The sequence below is a fragment of the Accipiter gentilis genome, chromosome 2, assembly GCF_929443795.1.
Source record: "Accipiter gentilis chromosome 2, bAccGen1.1, whole genome shotgun sequence".
Lineage (NCBI taxonomy): Eukaryota > Metazoa > Chordata > Aves > Accipitriformes > Accipitridae > Astur > Astur gentilis.
In genome coordinates, this window is record NC_064881.1 from 54,174,111 (window position 1) to 54,199,850 (window position 25,740).

Here is a 25,740-nt window from a genome sequence, read left to right on the forward strand (position 1 = left end):
CCAACTTCTGCGCTCACCCGAGGAGGCTGCGGCCACCTTCTTGGGTCTTGAGACTTCATGGATGCATGAGGTTTAAGGTAGTCAGAACTGAAACACATTAACCTCTCCTCCTGCCTTGCTCCAGAAGCTGCAGAGCCTCTTTTAGAGGAGAAGGTTTTGTTATTTCCTCTGCACGGCTGGAGACTTGATTTTTGACCAGAAGAGACTGCAGCATCCCAAATTGTCTCGGAACAAGAACAGAGGGCTGCATGGAAGAGTCCTCTTGCTTGCCGCCATGGGAGCTGTTCCTCTCCTTCCTGGATACAGGCTGGGCGATGAGTGGATTGAGAGCAGGCCTGCGGAGAAGGACTTGGGGTATTGGTGGATATGGGACATGAGCCGGCAATGTGCATTTACAGCCCAAAAAGCCAACTGTATCCTGGGCTGCATCCAGAGCAGCGTGGCCAGCAGGTCCAGGGAGGGGATTCTCCCTCTCTACTCCACTCTGGTGAGACCCCCTGGAGCACTGCGTCCAGCTCTGGGGTCCCCAGCACAAGACAGACATGGACCTGTTGGAGCGGGTCCAGAGGAGGGACGTGGGAATGGTCCGAGGGCTGGAACACCTCTGCTATGGAGAAAGGTTGAGAGAGTTAGGGTTGTTCAGCCTGGAGAAGGGAAGGCTCCGGCAAGACCTTATTGCAGCCTTTCCGTACTTAAAGGGTCCTACAAGAAAGACTCCTTTTTGTCAAGGAGTGTGGTGACAGGACAAGGGGTAATGGTTTTACACTGAAAGAGGGAACATTTAGATTAGATGTAAGGAAGAATTTCTTCACTGTGAGGGTGGTGAGGCACTGTACCAGGTTGCCCAGAGAGGCTGTGGATGCCCCCTCCCTGGAAGTGTTCAAGGCCAGGTTGGATGGGGCTTTGAGCAACCTGGTCTAGTGGAAGGTGTCCCTGCCCATGGCAGGGGGGTTGGAACTAGATGACTTTTAAAGGTCTATTCCAACCCAAACCATTCTGTGATTCCCTGTGATAACTAAGGTGGGCTCATCCAACCTCATGCAGTCCTTGGTGGTTGTGGCCAGGGCAAGTCTTCTCAACTCTTCTCCATTTGGCCTTCCAGATACCACCTTAAGCACTGGAGAAGTGAGGGAGGGGAAAAAAAGCCAAATTTTTCTCGGCTGGAAACAGCAGAGGACAGGTCTAATCCTCTAAATGGGATTCTTGCCCACAAAATGCTCGGTGAAATGGGAAAGAAGTCTAAGGCATGAAACCAAGAGCGTGAAGCATGCCGGAGCTGTTTGCATGTTTGGTTAAGCTTCCTATGCTGCACCACGTGTTGTGCAATCTGGGTGCTTTCCAAGGCACCGTGAAGTGATGTCGCTGCTGGTTTTTATTTCCTTTTCTCTGCTGGAGTGGGCTGGGACAACATAACTACATATGGACGTCTTTGGATAGCAGAGGTCTGTGCGGTACTGGTGGTTCTTAACAAGTGTAGCATCGAAAGGTACCTGCGGCACTTGGAACGGAAAAGCAACAAGATCTTTGAGATCTCCTAGCTTCCGCGAGGAGGATCAGACCAGGCTCTGGAAAGCGCTGTCATGCAGAAATGAAGCTTTACCCCTGTACCAGACAGCCCAGCATAGCTGAACAGATGGTGCTGCAGCCTGATCATTCCAGGAATGTCGTCCCAACCATTGAATAATTGGTATGGGGGAGAGCCTCTTCCTCGCTGAGGACCAGATGGGTCTGCTGCGTCTTCTCAGAGGGCATTGCGTTAATGTGAGCATTTAACGAGAGCTGGGCTTCTTCAGCCTGGAGAGGAGGCTGAGAGTGGATCCAACTGTCATCTTCACCTACCTAATGGGGCGATAGTGAAGACAGAACCGGGGTCTTCCATGGATGGTGTACGAGGGAAGGGTGAGAGGCGATGCACAGCTGCAGCATGGAAGGCTCTCAATTTGGTCATCTGCAAGGTCTTTACCTCAGAGTGGTCACCTAGAGAGGCTGTGAGATGTCCATCCTTGGAGATTTCAGAATTTGGCTGAAAAAGACCCTGAGTGGGATAACTTCAAAGTTACCTGTGCTTGGGAGAGGAAGGGAAGGTGGCCCAGGTGAGCTCCAGAGGTCTGCTCCAGCCTAAAATATTATAAAAACAGGGAAACATGACGTTGGGTTGTAACTCCTGTTACAACCATATAGAATAAGGACTGAGACCTTGAGAAGGGGGAGGGAGGTGTTCTTGCTCTTTTGGGTGTTTTATTTGGGGGGTTTTGGGGAAGATGCACACTGTTTTCCCTAGCTGCAGAAAACTTGCTGCATTCTTGTCTTAAATTTCTTCCTTCTTTTCTGTACAGCCTTGCTCCAGTTGGGATGCAGAGATTTCCTTTTCTCCTGTATATAGGGACCTCTGGGAAGCTACTGTAGTATAAGTATCTGAGATTTATAGCGGGGAGCAGCCTTCCTCATCCTAGCTGACCATCCAGGCCAAGTTTTGAGGTCTATCCTATAGCTGTCGCATTTGCCTGCCGAAGGGCGTGAGCCTCAGGAATCCGCTGCTTCTGCCAGAGGAGTCTCTGGAAACAGCAAATGCTCTCACACCTGCCAAGTCACTCTCTCATGGTGGGTTATTCGGTTTGGGATGGGGTTTTGCTCTTTGGACAGGTTTCCTTTTACAAAGTTCGTCCCAAGGACTGGTGAAACATGCAAGCATTTTATTTCATTGCATTTATTTAACGTGATTTGTGTATAAAAGTAGCCCTTTTAGGTGAAATGTTATTTATTGACATCCCTCATTTATTTCTCAAAGTTACATATCTAAGTTTTAGTTCACTAACCAGAAAAAAAAATATTCTTTCTAGCATTCTTTTTTTTTAAGTTTCAAGGTTACTTAGGCCTGTCTTGCAATTGTTCGGTTTATCCTTAAGGTCAGCTGGGTTTTTTGCCCTAAGAGAGAGAAAGGAGAATGCAATTTTGCTCACAGGCTTTGCTGCGTACACTTCATAAAAATTGACTTTGTCATCTCATCCAAGACCACTTGTGGAAGTCTCTGAAAGTGGCTGGTCTGCTTTGCTCCAGCACTTTTTGGGGGTAGTTTGCATTATATAAAAGCATGGTTATTGTGCGTGGGGCCAATAGAAAAGGGAAGAAGCTTGGTAAACATGGTGCAGAAGGGGACCTTTGCTTTTCAGCTTGTTGTATAAGTAATAGAATAGTTTCCCAGTGCTGTGTTCAGTTATTTCCTCATGCAGGGGCTTTGCAGTGTGGCATAAGAAGGCATGCACGCTGGAGGTGGGAATCCAGGACTATTTGGTACCATCTTTCATCCAAACAGGTTGTTCATGTTCTAAGTTGGACTGTTTTTCTTGTATGCTTTTATCCTGTGAGAAATAACTATTTGGATTTCCAGATTGAGCAGGAACGCTTGGTTTCATTGATTCTTCCTGATACCCTTTGTCTTCCCTCCCGTGTGCATCCATGGCATCTTGTTCTTAGATTATAAACAGGTCTAATCCTGGACTAGGCATATTAATAGCCTTTAAAACTTTGGAAGAAACTGTCATTAGTGTCTGTATGAACGCTTTGAGCTCCACAGTTGATATTTAGAGGGATGGTTTCTGCAGCATCCTGGGAGGAACTGGCTCAACATGCAACATGCATTTATGGAGGGTAGATCCGTCAGTGGCTCTCAAAGCACCATGCTTTGGATACAAACTCTGGATGCTCAAACTGCTGATTTACCAGAAGCATAGAATCCTCAAATCATAGAATCACAGAATGGTTTGGGTTGGAAGAGACCTTTAAAGGCCATCTAGTCCAACCCCCCTGCCATGATCAGGGACATCTTCAACTAGATCAGGTTGCTCAGAGCCCCGTCCAACCTGATCTTGAGAGTTTACAGGGATGAGGCATCCACAGCTTCTCTGGGCAACCTGGGCCAGTGTCTCACCACCCTCATCATAAAAGATTTTTCCTTGTATCTAGTCTGAATCTCCTCTCTTTTAGTTTAAAACCATTACCCCCAGTCCTATCACTGCAGGCCCTGCTAAAAAGTCTCTCCATCTTTCTTACAAGCCCCCTTGAAGTACTGGAAGGTTGCAGTAAGGTTTCCCCGGAGCCTTCTCTTCTCCAGGCTGAACAACCCCAACTCTCTCAGCCTTTCTCCATAGCAGAGGTGTTCCAGCCCTCGGACCATTCCCATGTCCCTCCTCTGGACCCGCTCCAACAGGTCCGTGTCTGTCTCGTGCTGGGGACCCCAGAGCTGGACGCAGTGCTCCAGGGGGGTCTCATCCGGTCGGAGCAGAGGAGCAGAATCCCCTCCCTGGACCTGCTGGTCACACTGCTCTGGATGCAGCCCAGGGTACACTTGGCTTTCTGGCATGCGAGCACACATTGCTGGCTCATGTCCAGTTTTTCATCCATCAGTATTCCCAAGTCCTTCTCCGCAAGGCTGCCCTCTATCCCTTCATCCCCAGTCTGTGCTGATACTGGGGATTGCCCCAACCCGGGTGCAGGACCTTGCACTTGGCCTTGTTGAGCCACATGAGGTTGACTTAAGCATGTTGGTTTTGCTGAGTTTCTCTCCACGCCTGTGTCTTGATGACCATCAGAGATGGTTTTCTTCTTACTGTTTGGGCTTTTCTGATTTGCATAGCACAGACATTCTTGGTTTTGGGGTGCCCTTCTGCAACTGTATTAATTCTAGCTGGCTTAATGACAGCATGAAGGAGAAGCCGATCTCATGGCGTGTCTCCTTCAAGTGGTCACAGTGTGTGCAACCACCAGGAAAATTTTAAACTTAACTCTTGAAATGCAAGGCTTTTGCATCCCCTTGGGAGCAGCAATGGTCCTGGGGGAGGACAGGGAAGGGGTAATGTAAGGAATCACAGCTGGATGCCCGGGACTCCACTGGAAAGGTGCAGACCAATGTTTCTCCTAGATGGGGAGAAGTTTTGTGGGAAGGGGAAGATGGGGGGCAACCTGCTTTGCTAACTCACTTTTAAATCATCCTGGCAGCCTGAATGACAGATTTCACACCAACTGTGCTGAGCAATTGGATTCTGCGCCCGGGCACGAGGCATGTTATCGGAATGATTTATAATAGCGGAACATATGGCCAGGTTTCAGTGCGGGGAGCAGGCATTTCCCCTCCGTTTTGCCTCTGCTTTTTGTCTGTGCTTGTGTTTGGAGGAACGATCGAGGCTTTTTGTTTTCTACCGCTTGTTGTCGTAGCGAAATACGGTGCTCGGGGGGTAGGGAAGGGGCTTAGGCAGGTGGTGGTGAGGAGCAGAAACTCTGACTGCCGCACGGATCCAGTGCACGGTTGTAAATTTGCTCCTGCGTTTCTGCAAAGGATGGAGGGATTTTGTGCTGGGTCAACCTACGTGCAGCAAGCTTTTCCCTGCTGCTCTGCTGGAGGGGGCGGGGGCGTTTCTTCTGCTAAATGAGATTTGCTGTCTAGGGCTACTGTCTTGGTGCTTTGAAGCAACGAGCACTTTATGTTTTACAGCATTATCTCCTAGACCTATAAATATCACCGCATCACTGTCGGGAAGAGGGGGAGTGCTGCTTCCTAATGTTTTCTTCCTATCAGAGTAGGACCAAGAGGTTATCTGATATTTAGGTGGGAGCAGGCTCTTGCTGGTAATCTCTGCCATTGTTCAGAAAGGTCATCTTGTCTTACAGGCTCTAATTGCTCCAATCATCGCAGGGATTTTTAGGGTCGAACTCTGCATTTACAGGACGCAGCAACTGCAACGGTTAAATTGAGTTGACGTCCTGGGAACAAGGATTGTTTGTTTTCATCCCCGGGCTTTCTGCAGCCCCGCTTGGCATGAGTCATCTCAAGTCACCGTCCCTCCTCCTCCTCCTCCTCCTCCTCCTCCTTGGTTCCTCCTGTTGTCCCAAGCCCAGCCGCGATGGGAAATCAAATGATGTCAGGACCATGACAGGTGGCTGCTTTTTGGCTTCAAAACAGGGCAAATCACCTGCTCACGAGCAGCTGCTGCTTCCAGCCCTGCTCTGCCACTGCTGAGGCTTGTGCTTGAGTTAGGACAAGGTCCTTCTGCCTTGCCCTAAGCAAAAACACCCCTAAGACTCTGCTTGGTATTTGCGAGGCAGGCACTTGACCCCAGCGGAGCTGTGCCAATGTTTAATCTTGCTCTGGCAAGCCCACAAGGAGGATGCATATTTTTCCCTGTGTGTCAGATCTGGTGTTCGTAGTTCCCCAGTCTTTCGCAGACCTCCAGTTTCTTAAATATTTTGGAGTTCAAAAGCACAGGGTGTGCTTTCAGACTTGCTTTCCACAACTTGCGGTTAGGTTTAGCAAATCTGTGAAAACAACCTTTTCCAGATACCCATGCAATGCTAGTTAGTGCTGAAGATAAAATTAGGTTATTGTGGATTATTCCTTGTTCTCTGGCATTATCAAATATCCCCCTTTTCCTCCCAGTGATGTTTGTCATGGGAACTCTCGTGAAAGGACAAACTTGGCACTGGAGGCCAACTTGGTATACCACAGCTGCAAGTTAAATATTTAAGGGTGTGTATTTGCAGGCTTGCAATCCTGTGCTGTAAACTGCTTTAACCTCCCCACATTAAATCTGTAAAATGGTATTAACCTCCTGTGCTCCGATACCACTTGAATTCACAAAGAGAAAGTATGAAGTTTTACTGCTTTGGTGGAATTTTTGTCCTTTTCCTGCTGCCTTCAGACCCTGATGACTTTGAGGTCCCCACTCTCGCAGTGGTACTGACTTCGCCGTGTCAGCACGCCGGGCAGCTCACGGTCATAAAGTTCCTGCTCATTTAAGGGCTTGCACATTGTCACTGCTGTAAAAGTGTCACTGCGGTGAGACTTGCTGCCTTTCCTTTCCTACACCCAGTGCTTGCTGACGCCCATCCACACTTGGGCTTTTTTCCATCTAGGCTTTACCTTGTTTAGTTTTGAAGCAGAAAATTAAGTCTTTGTCCTTCAGGATTGGGTCAAATTGACATTGCAGCTACATCGAAAGTTTTTCTTAATCAATGAGTTAAAAAAATAGTAGTTGAAGAAAGGGTGCCTTGCACACGTGGCAAGGAGGGTCGGGATTCAGCAGCTGCGACCGTCCGTGCTGGAATGCCTGCCTGCTCCTCTCCCTCGCTGCCTGCCCAGCTGCCAGACAAGAGCTCTGCCACTGCCCCTAACTCGGATGCTGATCCTCCTGTCCCCTGAGCTCAAGGATTATCAGTCATAGAATCACAGAATCATGGAATGGCTTGGGTTGGAAGGGACCTTCAAAGGTCATCTAGTCCAATCCCCGTGCCATGAGCAGGGACATCTTCCACTAGATCAGGTTGCTCAGAGCCCCGTCCAACCTGACCTGGAATGTTTCCAGGGATGGGGCAGATCTTGCAGGGCTAAGAAAATACACAGGACACGATCACTGCACCCTGGGATCAAACATTACAAACAAGGGACATCCCAGCTTTAGCTTTGGAGCACATAGAAAACATCACAGTGGAGTAATCGATGCAAAAATAGGCAAGGAAAAAGGACCCAGCTTAGCTGAGCTGTAGTAAGGACCCCTCTCTGGATCGGCTCTGCCTGCACGAGTCTCTCTGCCAGGGCAGCGGCGCAGCTGGGCTCACAGCCACGGAGAATTTGGGGAAAAAAAAAATAATAACGTGCTTGCCAATATTTTTATAGACTTTGCTGGCTGGGAGCTCAGCTTTGTGGTGTTTGATATACGGCCCCTGATGTGCTTGTTTTCACGATCTCGGAATGGAAATGGGGGCTCTTGAGATTTGCAGAATCCCTTTTTGCAGAAATTTTGGGGGTGGGGGGTAGGTTTCTGCCTTCAATTCTGATCACTCCTGATTTTCCTTAATTACTACAGGTTGTTGCTTGTTCATAGGCTTTTGGCAAAGAGCTTAAAGTTCAAAGCATTCCACTCAATATTTCACACTTCCAGTATTGCAAAGAGATTATTACTATTAATAACACATTAATCATCTTTCCTCTGAAGATTTTGATTGGAAAAGCAAAATAAGATTTTTGTTTGTTTGTTTTAAGAAGCATTAGAGTCGGTGTTGGCAAGTCCCAGTGCTTGGGTAATCTTCAGTCTGATTTTTTAGAAACTTCAGCACTGAAAATTTGGGTTTGTGAATGCAACACTGACTCTGAAGTTGTACTAATGTCTAGACCTGATTTGGGGAGACACATATGGCATGTTCTTAGAGTGCCAGCACAGATGAAGGCACCATCCAAAATGATCCATCTTCAAGGTGGAAACCATCTGCTATGTTGCTTTGAGGAGATGCAGCTTCACCCAGCACCCACCTTGGTCCCACCTTGGAGGTTTGGCGAGAACCATCCTGGAAAACCAACTCTGCTGCCCCAAAACTGCCCCACAAACCCTGGCACTGGGGTATCTCTGAGGGACTAAGATGTAAAACGAGTCAGTGTAAGGTGTCTTGCTAGTTGGTCTGGCTGGAAAGACGTGGTTTGGATCCACTGGTTTGGATCTGGTTTAGCTGGAAACCCATGTGGTCTCAGAGATTTAAAAAAAAACGTGAATACTTGATCATAAAGTTCTTCTACTGGGCTGATGGATCTTTTGGGTGTTCAGCAGAGGTCTATGATGAATGGAAATGCCTTCAGTAAATGGAAAGTTTCTTATAAAGCAATGCACGATTGCTTTTGGGATGCAACCTTAGCATCCTGGAGAGGATGCTGGCTGCATGCCTGGCTGTACGAATGGGTATCCTGCATCTCCCAGCCCCTATTCTGGGGGGACTGCACCTGCTCTTTCCCTCTCTAGCTCATCCCACAGCACCCTTCAGCTCTCTCTGCTACCTTTTTTGTACGGGCAATAGCAAAGAGACAATTTGTGTCCTTCTGTCCTCAGCCATCCTCTTTCCTTTAAAACAAAACTTCTTAGCGGCTGATATCCTCAAGACCTTGACCTCTCCAACTTGGTTGAAACAAGCCAACAAGCTAAAAAGTTATTAGTTGGTGTACGGAGAGATATAGGATCCCACAAGCCTCCGGCTAAAATGCTTGAGCTACTTTGAGAAGCTTGAGGTCAACCCGGCGAATTTGCGACTTTCATGCAGATACTTGATTCATCTCTGCCTGTTTGTGTTATCTGCTTTCTGGCAGCTTTCTAGACTCTTTTTTTTTTTTCTTTTTTTTTTGAGTTTAAAGGAGATAATGCATAGCTAATGCTCACACTGTGAAGTTTGGATTGGGAGCATCGGTACTCGCCAGAAAGCGGTTGAACTTGCTCCGATAAGAGGGAAAGAAATCGGATCCGTCCTATCCTCTTTCTGAAGCTGTCCTTTGAAGCTGTGGGTTTTTTTCTGTGTGAGCTGGTGTCTTATCCCTCTGTCCTCTAGGCCAGAAGGGATGTAACGATGCCAAAGACATCGATGCAAAATGGGACGTTGGGCGATGGGAGGGGTAGAAAAGCTTTGCTTTCCACAGCAATGATTTTCCCGGGAAGGGGAAAAAACAGCTGGGGCAGAGCAGGGTGATCCTTACCCCCAGTACCTTGCTGCTTCTGGGGATTTCCTAACCTTGGAACAGCCTGTTTAATAGCTACCAATGGGCTTGTCCTTCTTGAACTCGTCTAATTCTCCTTTGAACCTATTTATGGGTTTTGGCTGCATTGCTGAATACATTCCACAGCTTAATTATGTGCTATGAAAAGTAATTTCCTTTAGTTGTCTTTTAAACCTACTGCTTGATAACTCCAGAGCAACCAATAAAACACATCCTGAAAAAAAATGAGTAATCATTTCCTAGTCCTCTTCTCTGCATTACTTTTTAAGTATAATGGGAAACTGGATTTTCAGCAATGCCTCTGCCGATCTAAAATAGTCTTTGGCTGTGTTTTATGCTCCTTTGGGACTTCTACATTCCAGACTGTCCTGGCTACCCTTTCCTAGGTCTAGCATATATTATTTTTTTTATTTTATTTATTTTTTTAAAGGACTGTAATGGCACAAACATGCAAAATGTGGGCACTTCTTGGTGGACTTGCCCGATGATGTGGTCTCAGTCCTGTTTATTCCTTCCCAGTAACTGCTGACACCTGGGATAGGGTGGCACGTGACAGCGCTTTGGGATTCCTCTGGAACCCTGGCTGACCTTCAGCATCGTCTTACCACTAAGGCATGGAGACCCTAAACTCATGACCAGATACCATTTCATTACAGTTCATTTCATCTGTGACTTCTTCAAGCTTTTTCTTCTGACATCTCAGTTTGGCATAGTTTATTCATTCAGTTTTATCCTCAAATAAGGAAGACTTTAATGTGGGAACACCCCTCATATTTGAATTTAGTCTTTCTTCTATGGCCTTATTTTTGGTTGCTTTTTTCTCTCCTTGTTTATCCATCAGCTACTCCCTACACCCGCTCACATGACGTTTCCTAGTAGATTCCTTTATTGAAGGTTTAATTTTCTTTTACCATCTCCATTTTAGTTTAGTTTCTATGGGAACAGAGACAAAGATGGAAATGGAAACTACCTACTCTCGTCTTCCTACTGGGACACGTATTTTGTATATACAGTGCAGTAGCTGAGAGAGGCTGAAGTTCGGGAGGCTTCTTGGCTTCATCCAACAGGTCTGGTGTGAGCAAGCGGTGGGGTTAGATCAGGCGATGGGTTACAACACGACGTTGTTATATGCTGCTTTATCTACACTCGGGGGCAAAAAGGCTGGGAAACCTCTATGGGAGTGCCTGTGAGCAGAAATACTTGTGAGGCAGCCTCCTGCCCTCCTAGGGACTGTGCCTGGCTGTTAAGCCTGAGATCTCCCAGGTGGGTGGTGAATCTCATTGCACATCTCAGGGATTTTGATTCCCAGGGGAAGCGGGGTATTGCAGCAGGGATGGGTTTTCTGGTTTGGGAGCCCTGAGATGGTGCTCGGTCCAGCGCTGGAGAACATCAGACGTCCCTCTTGGGTCTCAGCTCCTGAGTCACTGGTGGAGTCAGGTCGTGGTGGGGAGGAGGCAGCACGTTGAAATGATGCTCTCCCTTGATCAGAGGGAGATGGACGTTCCCCTGCCTTGCGTGGGCAAGGCAGCCTCTGTGCATGAAGCAAATCTTGAACAAATGGCAGCGCTTAGGTTTGTTCCTTCTGTGTTTTACAAGGTTTTTCTCACAGCTCACCCATGATTAGGGAAGACTAATTTCATTTGTACTCGCCCTTTGTTGCTTGAGCAGACCTTTGCAAAGAAGCAAAGGCTTATGCAAGGTCTCTGCAGTTCCCGTAGTGATTGCAATATTAATATTTAAAAGCGGCGTTCCAGGTTATCCAGATATCTATTTCTTCAGTAAAGAAAGGAGCTGGCAAGAGCTGTAGTTCCCGGTGTCAAGCTGGCAGAGAGAGCTGGGAGGCTTAGCCCTATGCAAAAATACTCCTCCATGGTTTGGCTTCCAGAAGTGCTGAAGAAGAGCCTGGCTAGCTGGGAGCAAGTGGCCCGGGAGCTTTCTCAGAAAGCATTTCAAGTGAACCGCCTGCAGCAATGGCATACCTAAATACATGTTACCCCAGTTTAACCGGGGCCAGGAATTACTTAGGGTGTGTAATTTAGATTGCTAATTACTCTTGAGTTGCAAATCTCATGTTCCTATCTCCAGCAAATAAAAGGCACCAAATGACTTAGAGGGAGTTCAGTGCAGACACTGTTGGTTTTGTCATGCCGTGTTGCCCCTGCGTGCGTGTGTACCTCTTCCAAAGCAGCTGTGTGAGCAGGGGTGTCCAAAATAGCATCTTTCAAACCTGGCTCGCTGGCGGTCTGCAGAAGAGCGAGCGATCTGCAGCGTCCTGCCGCTCATTTTTCAGCTGCTAAATTCCCTCCAGACGACTAAAACACCCAACAGTTTTCCCTGCAACGCTGTCATCAGGCTGCTCTGCCTTTAAATGGCAAGGGGGGATGTCTGGGATGATGCAGCACTGAGCAGAAAGGTGTCTGAGATGCCTTTAAGCATCCCCCACACAGCAGGAAAAAGGACCCTCAAAGCTCTTGCAATGTATGGCGTGGCAGGCTAGTGTTGAAGAGAAGATCCTGCTTGTTTAAAGGTTTAAACTAAAAGAGGGGAGATTCAGACTAGATCTAAGGAAGAAATTTTTCACGCTGAGGGTGGTGAAACAGTGGACCAGGTTGCCCAGAGAGGTGGTCAATGCCCCATCCCTGGAAACGCTGAAGATCAGGTTGGACGGGGCTCTGAGCAACCTGATCTAGTTGAAGATGACCCTGCCCATGGCAGGGGGATTGGACTAGATGGCCTTCAAATGCCCCTTCCAACCCAAACCATTCTATGATTCTATGAAACATGGCGATCCAGTACTGTTAAACTATAATTATTTTTCCCAGGCTTGCTTGCTAGGTGGCATCCCGTCTTCTCCCAAGCGAGTTGCTTGGGCTCTCCAGCTCTGCCTCGCTTCTTGTGATCCCTGGAGCTGCCTGTGTTTGCTGGAGGGCATGAAGGAGAAAAAGTCCAGGCTTGCTGGGGATCACTTATTTACGCTCATTTTCCAGGCCCTTTTTCTGGTGCAAGTTGAACCGCACTGCCAGAGAGGGAGTATGAAAATGGTTTTGGTTTGTTTTTTTTTAATTTCTAAAGAGAGTAGGTGGTTGTTGTGCAACTCAGAGAAGTTAGTTATACATTTCTGTACTCTGTCCCTATCTTGCAGTGTGCTTTCCTCCTCCAGCACGGCTGTGGGTGGAGAACTGCAGCTCCGTTTCTTCCTGGAACGTCTTTTTTGTTCACTTTATTACCAGAAACAAAAGCTGGAGGTACCGAGTTAGATGTACAAGCCTGGAGGCAAAAGTTTCATCTTCTCTTTCACGTCTTTCCAAGACATTGATCACTCTGGCTTTGGACCTAAAAATATCTTCTAGGGCAGTAATTTGTCAGCAGGGGTGTGCAGACTGCCGGAGACGTAGGAGACCTGGGGTTTGTGGAGGTTGGCACACGAAGCCGTCTTATCCACGATGTCCCACTGCTCGAGGAACGCCTCTCCTTCATACAAACAGTCCCAAAAACCTGTAGGCAGGATCGGGACTCGCTGTGTCACACTTATTAACGAGCCTCTGTCGTGGCACTAATTGCTTGAAGCTTCCTCTGAAGATGAAGGGTGAGTGTGCATGGAGGTGGATGCTTCCCGGTGAGGGTCAGCACTTCTTGGTGTCAATCCTGGCACTCACCCAAAGGCAAGTAGTTTGGGGTAGTTTGGGCATCGTGTCTGGGAGACTGAAGATGACATCTCCAGTGGAAGGCCACGATGCCCTGCAGAGCCCGAACTTGTCAGAGAACGCAGTAATGAAATACTTCAGGGCATGCCTGTGTGCCCAGTGTCGCTCATATCTAACTCTAAAAAAACTTAAAACCAGTCTGACTTCCAATCTAATGAATACAAAATGTCTGAGGATCGCATTGAGTGGAATAGGCTCTGACACTCGTAGAAAGGCTTCCTTACCATTTTCCCCTGAAGCTCATCATCTGTTCTAGAAGGAGACAGTAAGTGGTAGGGAGGAGAGTGACCAACCTCCTGCTTGCAGTGGTCTGCTGGGAGGGTAGGAGAGGCTTGCCCTGGGAAAGTCTGGTTTGTGCCAGTCTTTGTCCTACAAAAGAGGTACCACTGGAGGTAGAGCGGTGACAGCATCATTGGACCATGTTGGACCATGATTATGGATTGTAAAGGTAGTCTGAGATGACATCTGAGCCCCCGCTCCCCCTTAGGAGCTCCTGAGCATCCTTGTGATGGCCTTCAACACTCCACAGTGGTCTGGAGTGTGTTCTGCCACCCCATCACATCCCTGTGATCTTGGTTCTTCTCTGCTTTTCATGGTTTCTTAAATTAGCTTGACATTTCTGGCACCTTGCTTTTATGATATTTTTTTTTCCATGGTTCCTTTCCATCCTACCTATTCAGGTAAACTAGAAATGGTTTTTCATAGAAAAGAACATGGTTTGAATCTGGAGATGCTGGGAGCAGTCAGTAACCACTTGAGGACATGATTGCATGCAAACAATTTGAAATTTTGAGATCTACGGATTTTCAGAGGACTGATCTGGAAAAGTCACTTTGATTTTCTGAAAGCCATCTGTGAGGTGCCAAAGCTGTAAGTTTAGGAAACGGTTTCTGTATAACTGATGTTTTTAAAACAAAAATCAATCCTCTAAAAGCACTGGTTTGATTCCATGAATTCGAAAGCACACAGTTTTTGATCTTGTTTGATGCATAAAGCAGGTCAGGTGAGAACAGTCATCTCTAGCTTCACTTACCCACCACTCCTGCATCTCTTCAGACTGCAACGTGTAGGTTGTGCCTTTTGAACTGGTGGAGATTTCTGGATACAGGGGGTACGTTTTATTTAGTCTACCCATAGAATCATAGAATGGTTTGGGTTGGAAGGGACCTTTAAAGGTCATCTAGACCACTCCCCTGCAATGAGCAGGGACATCTTCAACTAGATCAGGTTGCTCAGAGCCCTGTCCAACCTGACCTGGAATGTTTCCAGGGATGGGGCATCGACCACCTCTCTGGGCAACCTGGGCCAGTGTTTCACCACCCTCAGTGTAAAAAATTTCTTCCTTGTATCTCATCTTAATCTCCCCTCTTTTAGTTAAAACCATGACTCCTTGTCCTATTGCTACAGGCCCTGCTAAAAAGTCTCTACATCTTTCTTAGAAGCTCCCTTTAAGTACTAAAAGGCCACAAGGTCTCCCCGGAGCCTTCTCTTCAGGCTGAACAACCCCAACGCTCTCAGCCTTTCCTCACAGCAGAGGTGTTCCAGCCCTCGGACCATTCCCGTGTCCCTCCTCTGGACCCGCTCCAACAGGTCCGTGTCTGTCTCGTACTGGGAACCCCAGAGCTGGACGCAGTGCTCCAGGGGGTCTCACCTGATCGGAGCAGAGGGGCAGAATCCCATCCCTTGACCTGATGGCCACGCTGCTCTGGATGCAGCCCAGGATGCGGTTGGCTTTCAGGTCTGCAAGCGCACATTGCCAGCTCACGTCCCATTTTTCATCCATCTATATGGCAAGAGGGGGGAACATGGGGTAAAATTGGAGCTCGGGATCCAGCCTGATATTCCAGCAGCTCCTGGCCTTTATCCGTAACTACATAAATACCCCGAACCTTGCAGCTTGTAAGGATCTGGAAGGAAATCCAGCACGTGACTGCCAGCAGCATTGCATCCCCTGCTAGGCAATAGCTATTTCAGGACAGTGGGAGAAAACAAAGACCTCTGCTCCGTCCTGACATGTATCTGCAGTAATTTCAGCAGAGGGAAAAGTGCTGACAAGGCAGAGATTGAACTCTAAAGCCACCTTAGGAAATAATAAACTTTTCTATCAAAGTGAATCAGTGGTCTATTGGCCTGAGTCTTTGCTCATCCCTTTCAAATAAAATAAAAAAAGGAAAATCCTGCTCCAGCAGGCAAGAGCCGTCAGCTGCGTATATTAATGCCGCGCTGCTTTGATGGGGAAGGGATCTGACTTTCTTTGCAATGTCAGGGGAAGGTTAGCAGGCTGACGCGGCGAAGATTAGATGTGATATAACTATCGCAGTGCTAGTCAATGGCAGGAATATTACAGTGTGGGGCACACGATGAAGCTGTCAGAAATTAATAAGCGTTGGTTTTGCGGGTAGTGGGGGGTCCATTCTCGAACCTTATGTGTCTTGGAAAAAGAGAAACAAAACTTCCATTTGATCGGGATCAGCAGGAAACAGAACGGAGATGCTGGCTGCGAGGCTCTCCCGCTGGCTGATGCACTCACGGTTTCTGGGGTTAATAAGAAATAAGACATTTTTTACGATGAGGGTGGTGAGGCACTGGACCAGGTTGCCCAGAGAGGTGGTTGATGCCCCATCCCTGGAGACATTCCAGGTCAGGTTGGACGGGGCTCTGAGCAACCTGATCTAGTGGAAGATGTCCCTGCTCATTGCAGGGGGATTGGACTAGATGACCTTCAAATATCTCTTCCAACCCAAACCCTTCTGTGATTCTGTAAGACTTCAGTGAATTTATTAGCATGAAAAAGCAGCAAAACTCTGGTTGTCGCACAAGCCGTGGCCGGTTGGTGTGGTTCCTCCAAAAGCATCATTAACACAAGCAGCTTCTTTGTCAGGAGAAGAAGCTCTGAAGGGCCGAGCAAACAAAAAAACCCTTCTCTGGATGTTGTTTGTGATGAAGAGCTTTCTCCCTGCCTTGCTCAGCAGTTTGCAGGCTGGCCGACAATGACCCAGGCACCACGGGGCGTATCGATCGGTGGGTGCGTGAGGAGCTTACGCATCTGAGCTACCAAAAAAATCCATCGTGCCCTGATACAGGACTGTGCAGACAGCTGAGCGGGAGCCGATCCAGCTGCACAGCCCTACGAAAGCTTGGGCACAGGGATGGAGCCAGCAGGAGCATTAGGTGATGGTTTTGTGGTCTCATCAAACAGCTGTATCAGTTTTGTGATGGTCGCTGGATGGTGCCTGTGCGTGGAGAGGTCTGCAGAGCCTGGATCCACCTGGACCAAGCTGGTGGGCCAGCTGCTCCAGGGACGGGCAAAGATCAGGATCTGTGCTGGGGAGTGCGGAAATGGGAGAAAGTGTTAAGGATGGAGGTGTTAATATGTTTGAAAAGGGAGGGAGGATCGTTAATTAAGTTCCAAGGTCCTAAATGAGAGCTGCCCCTTCCCCCGGTACAGAAGTGCATTGTCGCAATGGTTTCTTAAGCCATTAATGCCTGATTTCATAGCACCAAACGCGTGGTCGCTATGCAAAAGCAGTGGATTCTGGGTTTTGACACACACAGACTACTTTATGCACCTGCGTCGGGGCAATCCCCAGTCCCAGCACAGACTGGGGGATGAAGGGATGGAGAGCAGCCCTGTGGAGAAAGACTTGGGGGTACCAGTGGATGAAAAGCTGGACACGAGCTGACAATGTGCGCTTGCAGCCCAGAAAGCCAACGGCATCCTGGGCCACATCAGAAGCAGCGTGGCCAGCAGGTCCAGGGAGGGGATTCTGCCCCTCTGCTCTGCTCTGGTGAGACCCCCTGGAGCACTGTGTCCAGCTCTGGGGTCCCCAGTACAAGACAGACACGGACCTGTTGGAGCGGGTCCAGAGGAGGGACACGGGAATGGTCCGAGGGCTGGAACACCTCTGCTATGGAGAAAGACAAATTTGGGGTTGTTCAGCCTGGAGAAGAGAAGGCTCTGGGGAGACCTTTCAATACTTAAAGGGGGCTTGTAAGAAAGATGGAGAGAGACTACTTAGTAGGGCCTGTAGCAATAGGACAAGGGGTATTGGTTTTAAACTAAAAGAGGGGAGATTCAGACAGGATGTAAGGAAGAATTTTTTTATGATGAGGATGGTGAGGCACTGGCCCAGGTTGCCCAGAGAGGTTGTGGATGCCCCATCCCTGGAAACATTCAAGGCCAGGTTGGATGGGCCTTTGAGGAACCTGGTCTAGTGAAAGATGTCCCTGCCCATGGCAGGGGGGGTTGGAACTGGATGATCTTTGACAGTCCCTCCCAACCCAAACCACAATTTGATGATTCTGTGCCCATTGAGCTACAGCAGCTGCTCTTCTACCCCCGTGTAGAAGACGTGGTGATGTGGTTCAGCCTGGTTCCTTGCGAGGGAGGTGAACTGAAATTATTTTGTGACCGTCACAGAAGACATTTGCCCAAGGACAGTTACTCGTCTGTGGTGGATGCAGGACAACTGGGGTCAAGCTACCACATAGTTGTCTTGGGATTTGGGGGGCAACATGCCCAATTTTGGGGCTCATCTATCAGCGTGACTCCCTAGGCAGGAGGAGGGAGGGCAAGGACTGTGCTGCATGGGTGGCACAGCAATTTCATGGTTTGGCTTTCCAGGGGAGCAAAGAGTGGAGAAGCAGAAGCTGTTTGCCTGGTCTCTGTGGGCTGGCTAACGATCCACATGTCGGCCAGCCCTCATGGCACGTTGCTTCTCCATTTAACAACTCCCCAGCTCGGCACCTGCACCCCAAGCAGGTAACTCCTGCTCAGTGGGAAAGGCTGGATTTTTTTTGGTAACTCCATCCCACTCAAAGCTTTTCTGCCAGCTCCAGCTGCCGCAGCAAGAAGCTCTGCTCTTTTGGTAGCTTGCCCTGATTTTTTCAAGCTGCCTGCATCTGTCAGGCCAGTTAGTGAAGAAGTATTATACCTTTCAGGTTAATGATGTATTTTTGTAAAAATATTCATTGGCACTGAAATTACTAGTGCAGAAAAAAGCCCCAGCTCCCAAACACTTTGATATTCTACTAACTATTTTCTACCTACAGTTAATACTGTTTTATTGATGATGCTTAGCAATCCTGTGTCTGCACTGTGCCTGGGTTCCTCAGCCTGGGTTTTCTAAGGCTTGCCACCAAGGAACTACATTCTTCTGGTGGCTAAAATAATTTTTTTAAGTAAAATATTCCTGAAAAATAACATGTACATAATAAATAAAATAATGTGCATACTAAACCAAATTTTTCTGCTCAGAGTCAGGGTCTTTAAGAATCAAAGCAACATAGTATAGATTATATTATAGATTATAGATCATCCCTGGAAACATTCCAGGTCAGGTTGAACGGGGCTCTGAGCAACCTGATCTAGTTGATGTCCCTGCTCATGGCACAGGGATTGGACTAGATGACCTTTAAAGGTCTCTTCCAACCCAAACCATTCTAAGATTCTATGATTAATTTAAATTATTTATTTATTTATTTTAAAGGTGGGAATGAGATGGAATCATCTTCTTTGTGGGATTGTGCACTAATGGGGGGGATTTGGGTTCTTGGACATGTTTGGATCTGGAATGCCAGCATACCGAAGCGATCACTGGAGGGTGAGAGATTTGGGGAGCAGAGCACCTCAAGTGCTGTAGAGCTGCTTCCAAGTGCCTTACTCTCGCTCTTCTAGGGTAGGCTCGGGCCAGGTCTCCAAAACCTTGCCGAGGAGTGGGAATTTGAATTGCCGTTGCTGTGTTACCCCAAAGCCTCAGGTCTGGGTAAAGCTGATGCTGCTTGATCCTTCTGGACATAGTTTGCTCCTTCTTGGAGGGTTCAGGACTTAAAAAAAAATAACTCTTCAGCTTCTTCCCTCTCAGTTACACAGGAAGACCTTGCTCTGAGCTGTTTCTTTCTGACCGAGACGCCCGCTGAATCGATGCAAGCTTCTGACCCCATTACACTTTGATGCAGAAAGATGCTTGCTCGGCTATTTTTCCCCTTGTAACTGCAGTTATCAATAAATTCCAAGTCATTTTAAGTGTAAAATACTTTGAAATTTAAGCTTCTCCTAATCGGATTGGCTCATGGCGTTAATTGCTGTGTTGTCAGGAGGGATACAGAGGAGGCTTTCTGGAGTGATGTCTGGATGAGGCACGGGTGATACTGAGCGATGGGTCACTCAACAAGCAACACCCAAGTTGCCCAAGAGCTTCCGTGGCTCTCTGAGGCCACATTAACCTTCATGATACAAATCCGGCTCATTAAAACCCAACTTACACCACAACACGAGTGCTGTAAGCCCTCTGATGGCCCCCACGCCTTGGGGTTGTTGTTATAAACCATTGTTCTGCATCACAACTTGAACCTCACAGGGGTGGGAAGTTCATCATACCGCCCATGCCCAAGGTCCATCAGGAGGAGGCTCTTGCACTCACTGCATGGGGAGGTGACTGACAGCATCCCCCGAGCATCCCTTTGGCATTCCCTATATTCAGCCCCCCCCCGCGAAAAAGGAGGGGATGTGTCAAGAAGATGGCATTGCCGTGCATTAAATACACAGCAACTGGTGCCACGACAATTAAACTGATGGGGCGCGTGGTGGAAACAACTGAAAAAGATGAGTCGGAGAACCTGAAGAGCAGGATGTCCTTGCAGGGTTTCTACAGCAACGAGGCGAGGCAGGTATTTGTTGTCTCCCGGCTTTCTTGCCACGTCTCCAATCCCGTATTGCTCTGGGGTGGAGGAGGGAATACATACCATCATTGCTGTAGGACCAAATCTCCTTCCTAAGGAAGCTCAGGGTGCGGGTCCTCTCCTTAAATAGCGAAGTAAGGTGTCTGCGACTTGAAGTTGGGTTGATTCTTGCGGGCTTTTGAATAAAGTTATGAAGTTAAGCTAAATCCAGGGTTCATTTCAGCTGGCTTTGCATTTTCAGAAATCTAATCTGAGCATCTGCTGGGCTCCTTTTCTGGGCAGTGCAGGGAAACAATGGATTTTGGGTGAGTCTGGTGGCTTTTCGGAGCCTTTCCTTTACGATGAGGCAGAGGTTTTCTAGACAGCACTGTGAATCTGAGGCTCCCTGGGCACCTTCCACTCTCCTGCATCTGTTATAAATCCCTTTAACCCAACAGCAATAAGGTCTGCACTGTCTTGGATCATACTCAGCGGGCTATTTAAATTTAGATTACTGCACTGCACAGTGCTATGATGAGATAGGTCTGAGTCTATTTGGCTACCGGAGCTTGCAGCAGACTTCTCTACTACCCATCAAGGAGGTTTTTTGGCTGATGCAGTAAATAATGATGGTAATTCTGGGCCAAGACTGCATCTGATACCCAGATTAGTTGTGCTGTACCTACTAGCCAGCAGCAGCACATTGTCCACCTACCTGTAATCCCCACTGCTGTCCTGTTGCATCATACCCCGAAAGTACTCTGTGTGGACTTTATTTTGGGCAAATACTCAGGAATTTTAGCCCTGAAGTTTGCATTTCTGGGGAAGAAAAATGCAACATGGGAGTTTTTTGCAAAACTTAAGACAGGGTCTGGAATAAGATGTGCCTTCATGAGAGCCCTGTCTCCTAGTCCCGTGGGTTTTTCTCTCCAAATTTGCTATCGTATGGGTACATCAGCTTCCCTGTCTGTGCCGCAGGTCCAGCCGCTCCAGACACGTGGGTTTTGTTTGACTTTCAGGCAGATGAACCTCGGATTTGTGTATCTGATGGAAGATTTTTGTTGTTCTTCCTTTCTGTTACCGAGCGCAGGGCTGAGGAGGGTGGCCCTTGGCTATTGATCTTCTGCTTTGCGAAGGTGCAGTGTATTGAGCTGCTTGAGTTGATGAATTACCCCAGTAAATTAAAAGACTGGGGAGGAAGGAGAAATGTGAACACTAAATTTCTTCTTCTCCAACAGCAGGGAGAATAATGATGCAGAGAGAGAGGACCTGTAGCCCAGACACTGCCCAGCGTTATTAAGCTGATAATTCACAGTGAAAACCAAAAGGAAATTAAGGGCTCTAGGACAAAAGGTCCTACATTTCCTTAACACACTTTTTCTTTGGAGGTGCTGCAGGCTTTTACCTTGGCTGGTTCATAGCTCGTGATGATCCAGTTCTGTTGGGTCCAAACAGACCTTCATCTTTTTCAAGCTCCATGGGGCTATTTTTATTCTATCCTATCCTATCCTATCCTATTTAGGCTAGACTAGGCTAGGCTATCCTAGTCTAGTCTAGTCTAGGCTATCCTAGTCTAGTCTAGTCTAGTCCAGTCTACTCTATTCTTGCTTCCCACTGTGGAGTCCTGGAGCTCTCGTTTCACCCTAGAGGAGCCCTGGATGATGGACTTTTTATTCCTCCCTGATGCAGATAGCTCAGTATCTTCTTGGTAGGAAGATCCAAAGCCCTGCTGAAGCAGCTGCCCTTAACCCCGTGGAGGCTATTTTAAACCAAGGTGGTCAAAGAGAAGCATTAAAACTGGGAGTCAAGCGCTGATGTCGATCTAGGGCCAAAATAATTTCAACAGAAAATGCTGGGTCGCTGCATCAGGCTCAGACCCAAGTTAAAGCCTTCAGTGGAAACCTGGAGAAAATATTTAACTCTGCAAAGCTTGAGCTGGCCTCCAGCTGTACCATCGTGCTGCATTAAGGCTGCTCGTTAGGTCTGAGTTTCACAGAATGAGATGAGGCATGGTATAGAATTTACACTTCTCGGAGTGCTTTTAGTCTCTGTTCTGCAAGGAAAGGCTTAACTGCGGCTTTTTCTCTCTGTGCCAAGAAGAGGTGGAGACATTTTCATCATTTAGGTATGTTTTTTCAAAGCTGGGAACCTCTGGGACCTGCAAAGCCCACTCCTTTTTTTCAATCCAACCATGTAAATTGAGTTGGAAGATGAGCTGGACCAGCCGGAGGGCTTGAGGCCAGGCTGCCAGCATCTCCGGCTGCCAGGGGGCAAGTAAGTGCCCCCCCAAGGACTTTTTTTCTTGCAAGTGCTTGAGCAAATTGGGCATTTCCGAAAACCCCACAGGGGACTCGCTCCCAGTAAAAGGCAGCGAGATACAATCCATCACTTGTCTGACTCACTGAATGTGTCAGTTTTAAATGCCACCTAGTTTGATAAGCTCCGCTTAGCACACTGGGGGCTTTTTTTTTCCTTATCTATTTCTATACCTTTCTTAACAGGCTTGTAAATGCACACAAGGACAATTTCAAGTAAGAAATTTTAGTTAATATGAACATCGCTCGTATCTTTTTATGTAAGCCCACACAAAAATGAAAAATTTGAATAAAATGCGGCCGCCTGTAAGCCTCGGGTATCCCCCGGATTAGCAAAAGGTGACACCCACAGTGTTTGGGGTAATCTGAAAAATCGGTTAAATTGTCTGTTCTATGGGATTATGACTTCTTTTAATCCTCTTTTGCATTTCTAAGCTCCGTTTACTGCTTTATGATTTCAATAACCCCCTTTGCTGTGTTTCTGAGTGAGCTGGGTCACCGCGTTGGGCTGATGGTGCCTGGCCCTTAGCCCAGCAGATGGGGTGATGGGAGGAAGGTTAAACCACATTTTCTGCTTCGAATTTTAGTGATGAGCTCCATGCTTTGTGCAGAGACCAACGTGAGACCGGCTCCTAATTTAATAAAGTTGCACAGAGGGCACTGAGTAGTGTGTAGCTAATCTCTTCTCCCTGGTATCCAGTGATACGACACGTGGGAATGGTTCAAAGCTGTACCAGGGGCAGTTTAGACTGGACATTAGGAAACATTTCTTTACTGAGAGGGTGGTCAAACACTGGAACAGGCTTCCTGGAGAGGTGGTCGATACCCCAAGCCTGTCAGTGTTTAAGAGGCATTTGGACAATGCCCTTAATAATATGATATAACTTTTGGTCAGCCCTGAATTGGTCAGGCAGTTGGACTAGGTGATTGTTGTAGGTCCCTTCCCACTGGAAGTATTCTTCTATTCTATTCTATTCTATTCTATTCTATTCTATTCTATCCTGTCCTATCCTATCCCATCCTATTCTATTCTATCCTATCCCATCCTATTCTATTCTATCCTATCCTATCCCATCCTATTCTATTCTATCCTATTCTATTCTATTCTATCCTATTCTATTCTATTCCTCTGCACGGAGCCCAGGACACAGTCGGGTCTGTTCGGTCCTTGCTGACTCCATCCCTCCCACCGTTGGGTTTCGCTGTTGATGCAGCCTGTGGTTATCACTGAGTCGAGGTGTGTCAGGGCGGGTGGTTTGGGGAAGGTGCTGGAGGTGGGACGCACATGCCGGAGAGCTGGCGCCTTTGCCCGGTGTTGAAATCGAGACGGAGGGAAGGGGTGTTGGCAGAGCCACACAGGAGCCCGGTGCCGGCACACCGGGGTTCGTGCCGGGGAGCAGCACTGCCTCACCTGGGCTGAAGGGGGTTGAAAGCCATTGTCTTCAAGTCTTGGATGGACAAATGTTGCCGGGCTTGGTCATCTGGGCGGCAGCGCAGAGCTGTGGCGTGGTCTTGCAGAAGAAGTAAGTTCATCACCAGGTTGGTGCCTCTGGCTGGGCTCTGTCCCTCCGGTCTCTTGCCTCCCCCCCTACCCTTCGCTGCCGACGTTGCACCGAGCACGCTGCAGCTGCCAGGTCTGTGCCCCGAAGAGTTCAGACTGTAAAACGTGGAGGGCTCGGGGTGGAAGCCATGAGCTGGGGCGAATGCTGGGGTGCTGTAACCCCAGCGTGTGTTTTAGCTGGCTTGCAGACTCGCTGAATTCCCCTGGGAGCTGAAAACCAGGGACTGGTTTGCAGCCCTTTGCAAATACTCTGTTTAGTGTAAATAGTGCTGCAGGACTCGGCATCGGTGGGGGGAGGAAGAAAGAATTGCTGTCCCCACCCAAGCCGCCCTTCTTCTCCATCCTGCTTCCCCAGATGCTGCAAGCCCTTGCTGCAAGCATTGAATCATCGAATCATAGAATGGTTTGGGTTGGAAGGGACCTTTAAAGGTCATCTAGCTGAAGTCTCTCTCTCTCTCTCTGTTCTCCTTCAGGCTGGAATGGGTGGAAATCATCGAGCCTCGAACCCGGGAGCGCATGTACGCCAACCTCATTACGGGGGAGTGTGTGTGGGACCCCCCCGCTGGGGTGCGGATCAAACGCACAAATGAAAACCAGTGGTGGGAGCTCTTCGACCCCAACACCTCCCGTTTCTACTACTACAATGCCACCACGCAGAGGACAGTGTGGCACCGACCGCAGAACTGCGATATCATCCCTCTGGCCAAGCTGCAGACCCTGAAGCAGAACACGGAGTCGCCGAGGGCTTCCACGGAGAACAGCCCCGGGAGGAGCAGCAATGTCAGCAGGGAGGGCAGCACCAGTTCCTCCCTGGAGCAGGAGCTGGAGGGCAGCGAGAAGGTGCAGGAGCAGAGGTCAAGCCGCCAGTCAACCCAGTATGCCGTAGTGAAAGAAGAAACAGAAAGGTAAAAGCAAGGTTGGCTCTGCCAGCACATCACAGGCATGTGCGACTGAGCTTGGTGATGGGTTGGTGCAGTAAAATTGTGAGTTCAGATAACCTGATGGTCTCCCAGTGCTGTGGAAGAGCAGAGAGCAGAGCCCTTGTCCTGCAGCTCTTCCTCTCTCTTGTGCAGAGATATTTTGTGGATGGCTCCTCTAGCTAGACTGCTCATGGGTCTCTGCTCCAAGGCTTAGAGAGGGGGTTTGCTCCGCCATAAAACAACCACTTACAGGAAGAAGAGGTAAAAACATCTGTGAAAGGTCCTTCTCCTTGTTAGGGGCAACTTAGATGTTACCTCCAGAAAGGTACATTAGAGAAATAATTTCTTGTCCTCTGGAATACATGGTTTTAGAGAATGGTGTGGTTTTAAATAATTTCCCTGGGTAAGATCTCCCTAACAAGGCAGGATGATTCATGCTGCAACCATAGGTTGTCTCACTGGTCTATGGAGCAGCAAGCAGAGTGGATTTCTCTTGTGAAGGAGAAGCTTCAAACTGAGCAGTGAGTTAGTGCTCAGTTTCTAAGGTCCAGCCGCATATGGGCAACGTACTGAGATGTCTGCATCACTGCTCTGTGTGCTTTGTTCCGTGCTTTTATGGTTTGCAAGCTGCAAATCAGACGGTTCATTACTTAATATATTTGTATTCTCTTAAATAACGCCTCTTACAATGTTAATAACCCAACAGTGTCACTGGCAAGCGATCGGCAGCGCAATTTCTGCTCGCAACTAGTTCTGCTTCCTTGCAGCTGGCACACAGAAACTGCGGCCGGGTGATCTCACGGCCACGCAGGACGGGAACAGGAACTCCCAGCTCAGCAAGTGCTTTCATGTGGGACCTCAGACGCAGCCTTGCCTCCGCGCGTCTATCCCGTGAGGGGAGGCTTCATCTCCCTGAGCTCTTGGAAGATCCTCTGATAAAATTGCTGAGTGTGGGGATGGCATCTTTCCTCGCAAGGCAGGTGCTGTTTGGAGAGGTAGATAGTTTTGATCTTCAGTCACAAGGATGCTGGGTGAGCTGGCTGTCGTTCACTGCAGG

General features: G+C 48.2%; 1 protein-coding gene across 4 annotated transcripts in view; it reads left to right on the forward strand.

Moving 5' to 3' along the window:
* The window catches only part of ARHGAP39 (Rho GTPase activating protein 39), a 150,007-nt gene that overhangs the window by 62,181 nt on the left and 62,086 nt on the right, over nt 1–25,740 (forward strand). For all 4 annotated transcript variants that reach the window (XR_007509211.1, XR_007509210.1, XR_007509212.1 and 1 more), the window contains exon 2: nt 24,237–24,668. Coding sequence is in view for 1 of the 4 variants with exons in the window: in XM_049825984.1 (XP_049681941.1) it covers nt 24,237–24,668 (432 nt within the window). In the remaining 3 variants the exon portion in view is untranslated. The remainder of the gene's footprint in view (nt 1–24,236; nt 24,669–25,740) is intronic.